This window comes from Dendrobium catenatum, unplaced genomic scaffold, assembly GCF_001605985.2.
Source record: "Dendrobium catenatum unplaced genomic scaffold, ASM160598v2 fragScaff_scaffold_1344, whole genome shotgun sequence".
In the NCBI taxonomy this organism is placed as follows: Eukaryota; Viridiplantae; Streptophyta; class Magnoliopsida; order Asparagales; family Orchidaceae; genus Dendrobium; species Dendrobium catenatum.
Genome location: NW_021319806.1, coordinates 245,749 through 253,935, shown reverse-complemented (window position 1 = coordinate 253,935; position 8,187 = coordinate 245,749). Strand labels below are relative to the sequence as shown.

Below are 8,187 nucleotides of genomic sequence, written 5' to 3'. Positions count from 1 at the left end.
CATTAGGGTGCTTAATATACATAATCTTGATCGGGATTTCAAGCAATAATCTTCGGCTAAATTAGATACTCGATCATTGGGTACTTATATTAGTTATATATACCCTTGTTTGCCATAAGTTTTTCTATTTTTATTTAAAAATTCATATTTGTATGCATATGTATGCATTAATATGACGAGGTAGCTAATACAATTGAATTTTGATGCTTTGCGATGACAAATTGCATTTGAATGTTTTGATTTTGATTGTATTTGTGTTAATACAGTTAGTCTTTCTCATTATAACATTCATTGTTGTTTGTATGATAAATTTGTATTCTTGTAGGTAATGCTTTATGATAGGCTTAGATTTATTTTTTTATTTTGAGTAACTAATTCAATATATGATAGATACTATTTTGATGTAACAAATCAATTTATTAGAAATCCTTACATTACATAAATTTGTTTTTTAAAATTTTTATCTAATTTTAATGTGTGCATTTTAAGGATATTAAATATTGATATGTTTATATTAATATAAAGTTTAATATTATTGATATAGTATGTCTTAAAATTATATTTATTTATTATTTTTTAAAAATTTAATTTAGTGTGAACATTCATTTATATTAATATATATAAAATTGAGTAAAAAAGAAAAAAAAAAAAAAAAAGGGCCCGTTTGCAATAAGATTGCTTATTGGCTTAGAGGGACTGTTATTCCTAAGTCTTGTATTAAGACCCTTAGCAGAATGTGTGCAAAATTTCTTTATTTTGGGGATATTGAGGCAAAAAAACTGCATCTCATTGCCTGGAATAAGACTTGTAAACCTAAGACTAATGGCGGGCTTGGCATTCCGGACTTGCATGGTTTACAGTTTGCTAGTCTTTGTTCCATTATTTTCAGGTTTTATAATGACACTTCCCCGTTGTTTGAGTTCTTAAATGCAAAATATGGTACCCCCTGGACTCCGGCCTTATGTAAACCCTCTCCTCTTTGGGTTGAAATTGGAAAAGTTGCTATTCTTATTGGGGCTGATGTGGGTTTTGCTTTTAAGCCTGACAATATCATTTCTTTGTTATGGGATCCTTGGTTTCATGGAGGATCGTTATACCAAGCTTTCACTCATTATTCGCTGGATACTATTTTTAATCACAATGCTAAGGTTATAGATTTTCTGGGTTTGAGCGGCTGGACTCTCCCGGCTTCTAATTTTGGTGACCTGAATGTTAGCTTGGGTTCTTTGAGGCTGATTACTGATGCTAAGCAAGTGCTTTATTGGAAAGATGCCGCATCTTCTTCCTTTTCTTCCTTTTTAAAGTTTTATCATAAAGATGAGGCCATTGTTGACTGGAGCAAACTAGTTTGGCACAAACATTATGCACTTAAATATTCCATTTACTCATGGATTGCCATTAATGGTGGGCTTAAAACTGCTGAAGAATTAAGGAAGAGGTCTATTTTTGTTGCCCCTAACTGTGTGTTATGCGGCTCACACTTTGAAACCAATCCTCACATCCTGTTTGAATGTGACTATGCTTTTTCTGTCATTTCCTACCTTATTCCGGTTTTGGGAGAATTCCTCCTTAGGCCCCGCCTTTTGCAAGTTATTCATTATCTGGGTGAATTGGATAGTTTGATAAAGCATCAAAAAGAACTGTTACTGCTCACTACTTCTTGTGCTGCTTATTTCTTGTGGCGGGAAAGAAACGAAAGAAGGTTTAATTTTAAATTTAGAAGTGTTGTTACTCTTTGCAACACAATCAAGCTTGCGGTTGAGATGAAAATTTCTTCCTGGAAGTTTAAGGAAAGTTTGGAATTGCCATGGAAAACGCATAATGGTGCTTAGAGTTCTTTGGCATTGCAGTTTTGCTTTATCTGGTGCTTGTTATCTTTCAAATGGTTTTTGGATGGCTTCTGCTGGGAATTCGCTTATCTGGTGAATATGGAATTTTTTCTTTGGCTGCTGGTTCTTCCCTATTTTTGGCTGGAGCAGCTTGTGTTTTGACCTTTGGAAGGTTTTGAAGAATTCGGGCTTTTGACTTTGATGTGGATGCTATTCCTTTCCTTGGACGGCCACTTTGGCAACCAGGAAAGTTTCTTTGTTGCCGCTCGGTTGGTTGGACGGGTTGTGGCTTAGCAGTCTGTGTCATTTTGGGTCTTTGCCAATTTTGACATTTGATCTCTTTTTGGTTCTCTTGTAACTTTCTTTTTCTATGGGGGGTATAGGTTTTTGGTGATTCCTCTTCTTTGGTTGAGGTTTTACCTTTTTATTATACCTTACTTGTAATTTCTTTACATAGTAATACGGGCTCTTTGCCCTCATTTTCCCCAAAAAAAAAATTAGAACATTATTTTTTAACATTTTAAATTCAAAATATATATTGAATAATTTATCACCCATTATTCTGCCTAATGAAGAGCTTGCTCCCACTTCGGAGATCCCAACGAGCATTCTAAAGCCCCGAAGCTCCCCCGCCCGAACCCACGACGAAGCCCACATCATCGTCTTCTTCTGTGGCCATGGCGGTTCCGGCGGCCGTAGTAGTGGTTCCTCTCGGTGTTCTCTTTCTCCTTTCGGGTTTGATCGTGAATTTCATTCAGGTTAGAAGCTATTTCGTGCCTTCACTTTGCTGTTTTGCTTTGATCTGCTATCGATCAGCCAAATTTTGCTTGATCCGAGTCTATTGTCTTGTCAGGTTTTGACATTTTGTGCTATTGTATTTGATTTATTCACTTTTCTTCTCGGGCGCAGTACCTGTGTATATGTTAGTTTTGTTTCTTATTTTGCTTCAGGCAACCTGTTATGTTGCGGTACGACCGATATCAAAGAGTACTTACAGGAGGATCAACAGGGTGTTGGCTGAATTGCTTTGGCTTCAGCTTGTTTGGCTTGTTGATTGGTGGGCAGGAGTCGAGGTACTTGTCACTATTTTCCATTTTTTAATAGTTTGAGTTGGCTGTTTCCTTTAGCGGTAATTGGGGGAATTGCTGATATTATGTTGTTCCGTTCGGCCATGTGATCCGATGATCTTTGAACCTCCTCTAGAAGATGACTTATTACAAACCATGTATTTTCATTCTGGAACTTTCCTCATTAGAGGTTGTCATCAAGTGTGCTACTGGCCAAGCATATCTACGCTATGGTCAAAAACTTAAAATTTTGTTGATGTGTTATTAGTTCTCAGCCAAGCTTCTATACGCCATTGAATTTTCTATAAGCGAAACATCGTGCATGTTTGGTATTGTGAATAAACAAGCGCCAGACCCTTTTGTTGATCTCGCGTGCCTTCTATGTCTGGAAGAGTAAGAAAAATTAAGTGTATGGCCGCACTTAAGAGGGGAAATGAATTGACGTGTGTTAATTTTAAAAATCGACAATTGGTGCCTCCGCCAAAAAAAAATTTCTGGCTCCTCCACTGGATATCATTCTATTTGTTTTATTGCAAACGTCCAAAGCTAAATCATTTCCAAACGTAATTAAGGATGCTGTTTTCTTCCATCATGCTGTATAGATTTTCTTTTCAACCTTCTCGTTTTAGATCCTTGGCTAGAGTTAATGGCATCTTTCTTGAGATATGTGCTAATCTTTGACCTCGGATGATGTGATCAAAACACCTCCTCGAAGATCTTCATTTGTGGCTATTAAGTTTGATGTTTGATTCTAATTGCAGATTCGGTTATATGCAGACTCTGAATCCTTTGAATCCTTGGGTACAGACTGAACCTTTTTCATTAATCTAATTTGTCACCATTAACCTATTAATGACCGGATGGTTCTCTCTGTATGCTCTGGCATTGGATGGTATTACAGGCAAAGAGCATGCTCTTGTAGTCTCTAATCATAGAAGTGACATTGATTGGTTAGTTGGATGGATTTTAGCGCAGGTGCATATTTTTCCTTCTTATAGTTTCTCTCAACATATAAATGACACATACTGACATTCAAATCATATCCGGACATTAATGTGATTCTTTACCGTTCATCCATATGACAGAGAAGTGAATTTAATCATTTTTTGTGATAAACATTAACCTTCATACTTGCTGATTCTTTTGTTAAATCAGCGTTCAGGTTGCCTTGGTAGCACATTAGCTGTCATGAAGAAATCATCTAAGTTCCTTCCGGTGAGTTTTCAGCCATATGTATTATAATTTCATGAAATTGTCTGTATAGCCTAAACCTTATATTTATATTTATATTTATTTATTTTTTTAATATGCTTTTTTCACATAGAATAATGTCTTTGTTTTGTTAATGAAATAAGTTGCATGAATGTTCGGTCAATTAATGATAGTAATGTTTATACTGTTTTTTATGCACTTTTTGTAAACTCTGAAGCTATTGTATGCTCAACTCTTTTCTCCTTTGATTTATTTGTACGATTGGTTTTCTTTGATACAACAACAACAACATCAAGCCTTTATCCCACTACGTGGGGTCGGCTACATGAATCCTTTTTCTCCATTGTGTCCTATTAAAAGTCAAATTCTCGTTTAAATCTAATAAAGAAAGGTCATTCCTAATATTTTCTAACCAAGTCTTTTTAGGTCTACCCCTACTTTTCTTAACATAAGTCAAATCTAATACCTCTACTCTCCTAACCGGGTCATCGGAAGGCCGCCGTTTTATGTGACCAAACCATCTAAGGTGACTCTCTCTAATCTTATCTTCTACTGGAGCTACTCCAACCTTTTCACGTATATGCTCATTTCGTATCCTATCTCTGAGGGTAAAGCCACTCATCCACCTAAGCATCCTCATCTCTGCCACACTTAACTTAGTATTATGCTTCTCTTTTAATGGCCAACATTCGGCACCATAAAGCATTGCAGGCCTCACTACCATCTTATAGAATTTTCCCTTAAGTTTGAGGGGTACATTTCTGTCACATAACAAGCCCGATGCATTCCTCCACTTCAACCACCCAACTTGAATTCTGCTGATAATACCTCTACTCTCCTAACAATAGATTGGTTTTCTTTGATGAATTGATCAATTTTTCTTGAACCTGTTATACATGCTATATGAATTTTCAATTATCTAGTCCATGAAAATTTGTGGCCAACTAGGTCATGCTTATCATTCAGTAATGGCCACTTCCCACTGTAGTTTTGATTTTACCGTTGTTAACCTTGTCTCATTTTTTGGCATGTTGAGTGGCTTTATTAGCCATTTGCTTTCGTTTTGTTTCAAGAATTATTTAAGTGTGTGGTAGCAAATTTTTTTTTTTTTTGCTTTTTTTGATTGAGTTCGTATTGATGAATTTTTGCAATAAAATGTAAACTTTGGTTTGAGAGCAAAAATGAAGCTGGCTTAGCTTTATGTGTTGTTTATCATGCTGATTGGTTTAAATTAACACTCTTGATAGCAACTGTAAAAAAGGTGACTATTTTGGTCCATATGTAGTGAATCTTAAAGGTCAAATTTTTAAAATTGCAATTTTATTAATTATGTTGTATGTGTGTGAGAATTTTAGGATGGATGTATGTCAAAACTTGGATAAATCAAAGAATGATAATATTTGAGAGATGATTTATATAGCATCTATTGAAGTTAATGTTGTTGAAAATTGACTTTTATATATGTGCAATGAAGGGCATAAAATGCACCTTTAAAACGGGCACATAAAGTTAGCATAGAAGGAATAGGGTTAGACCTGGGTAACATGGACAAAAGTTATTCAAAAATATTTGCAAAGAATAGTTTTAACACCTTATACAACATTCAAGTATTCAAACATAATGAGTGGAAAATGAGATTTCATAAAGTTGACTAAAATTGTTCCAATAAGGTAATGATGATAATGGGTCTAGTTTCACTTGTTTAGTTTTTTTTTTTAATTTTAATGTGAGAGATGGGGAGAGAAGTTTCACTTTTTTTATTTTTTTTTTATTTTTTACTTTTTTAGTTGTTGACTATTAAGGTGCATTTTAATCTTGATCATTGATTTGTAGTTTGCCTTAAGATTATAGGGGTTAGACTTCTACGTCTGCATGCCATTGCATCTTGAATTCTTTTGGATGAAATTTCTCATTTTGTGTCAAGTTATCAAGTTCTCTTTCTTGCCATCCCTGAAGCTCAAGGGAACCAGTAGCATCATTTCTAATAAATTTGGTTCTACTTTCTTAATTTGTTTCGCGCATTAGATCACATACTATCTTTCATCATCTTTTGTATAAAGGACTAGGTTGCAATTATGGACATTCACTGTGGGAATCTGTATTGAGTTTGCTTGTCAAATATTAGCTTGATGTCATTTGTTATGCTTGCTGGATCAACCATGTTGTGCAAGGTCAAGAGGATCTCATAAAACATAAGTCCTATTCACGTGAGGTTATGCTGATTCATGGGAGGTTGACAATTATGAGATCCAAACTCTTGGCTGTTATAAGGCCTTTATGCCTCTACCTTGTGAAGGCACAAATCATGATAGCTTGATTTGGTTTTATCTAAGGCAAGGCCATGGTGGTTATTGTGAATGATTGCTTTCATAGTACATTTCTAATTGAAATTTCTCAGTGATTGCTTTCATAGATTTGTGCATTTTGAACCTTGCACACAGCATGTATATTACTCAGTGATTGCTTTCATAGTGGATTTCTAATTGGAATTTCTCAGCGATTGCTTTCCTAGATTCATGCATGTTTAACTTACGATAAAACATGGATATATTCGAAGGACTTGTGATGTGAAACGTGCATGCAAGGATGATTAGATTTAGGAAGTTGTACGCTTAATTTTAAGAGTCACAATAATTATATCATTTATATTGAATTTAAACGATAAGATAAAATACAAAGAGCGATAAAACAAGTTTAGGCTAAATCACATGCATAGGAGTTAAGATCGTAAAACATTCAATTAATCTAACATTGCATACATGGAAAGTTTCAACAAGAAATCCCTAGAGTAACAATGAGATTAGTACGATGAATGATCCCTCACAAAACTCTATAATTTACTAGGCTTTAGCGGAAGAGCATTAACATGATCTTCATGAATGTAATAAAACCGCAATCAAGGATGCAACGATGAAAATAGAGAGTCGGGTGTCGAGTTTACCCAAAGACAAGAGAAATATGCACTCCGGCAAGGTCGTTTGAATGCTAGTGAAGAGGTGGACAACAGTTGGAGTCTTCTGGATGATATATATGGTGCTGGGAAACCCGTAGAAATCAGCGGACAGCAGTCCAATTCCCTTGGACAGCAGCTTTTGACCTTGGAAACTCCTCAGGACAGCAAGGGTTTGGGCCTAAACAGTTGGACAACAGGTTGTAAAAGAGCAGCCCGCAGTTTTTAGGCGGTAGGAATCCCGATTTCCCTTTGCTGGAATTCTGGGACAGCAGGGGAAAACTGAATCTTCTTGATAAACGGGTGTTTCGTGGAGGAAGGGAAGAGATAGGGGGGCAGCTTGGTTGAGGGGAATTAGATTAAGTTAGAGGAGGGGAGATGAAGTTTTAGTAAATATGAAATTAATTCAGATTTAAGTGGATTTGGAGGGAATTAAATTTGAAATTTTGATTTCAAATTCAAAGAGGGTAAGGCCCAAAGAGGAAACACAAGGAGGAAGCCCAATAAAGGGTGGCCAGCAGCATTAAGTGGGGGAGGAGGATTGTGGGGAGGAATTTAAGGGTTTCTAAAATAACTCATGAGAATTAGGAAAGAAATTAAGAAATCAAATCTAATTTGAATTTCAAATAGGATTGATTTTATGCACTTTCATAATTAGAATTTGCAAATAAGGAAAGTATTTGAAATTTGAATTTCAAATTTCAAATAAAATTAATTTCTTTCCTTTCCTCTTGGAGTTAATTTAGGAGGGGAATTATGATGATTGGAATCATCATAATGGAATGGGGCAAGAGGGGAGGCCGGCAGTATCAAGAGAGGAGGAGGGGTATGAGGAGGATTTTAAGAAGTTTCCAAACAAGGTTTGCCAAATAGGATAGAGAATAAACGACTCTTTCTAATTTAAAATTAGATCGGAGTGAAATTTAGGACTTTCCTTATTTGGAGTTCTGCAAATTAGGAAAGTTTTTGAAATTCAAATTTGAATTTCAAATAATTGAGAACCTTCCTATCTTGTTTGATTCAACCTAGGGAGTCATCATGATGTTTGGGGTCATCATCACGGTGGGGAGCCATCTGAGGGGTGGCGGCAATGGGGAAGGGGTGGCTAGGCATTGGATTGGGTGGGCTT

The 8,187-nt window shown here is 35.7% G+C and overlaps 1 protein-coding gene across 2 annotated transcripts in view; it reads left to right on the top strand.

Moving 5' to 3' along the window:
• The first annotated feature begins 2,398 nt into the window (after nt 1-2,398).
• LOC110097752 (1-acyl-sn-glycerol-3-phosphate acyltransferase PLS1) overlaps nt 2,399-8,187 on the top strand; it is a 29,854-nt gene continuing 24,065 nt past the window's right edge. For both annotated transcript variants that reach the window (XR_003702438.1, XM_020824300.2), the window contains exons 1-5: nt 2,399-2,587; nt 2,780-2,902; nt 3,658-3,697; nt 3,798-3,871; nt 4,052-4,111. Coding sequence is in view for 1 of the 2 variants with exons in the window: in XM_020824300.2 (XP_020679959.1) it covers nt 2,507-2,587; nt 2,780-2,902; nt 3,658-3,697; nt 3,798-3,871; nt 4,052-4,111 (378 nt within the window). In the remaining variant the exon portion in view is untranslated. The remainder of the gene's footprint in view (nt 2,588-2,779; nt 2,903-3,657; nt 3,698-3,797; nt 3,872-4,051; nt 4,112-8,187) is intronic.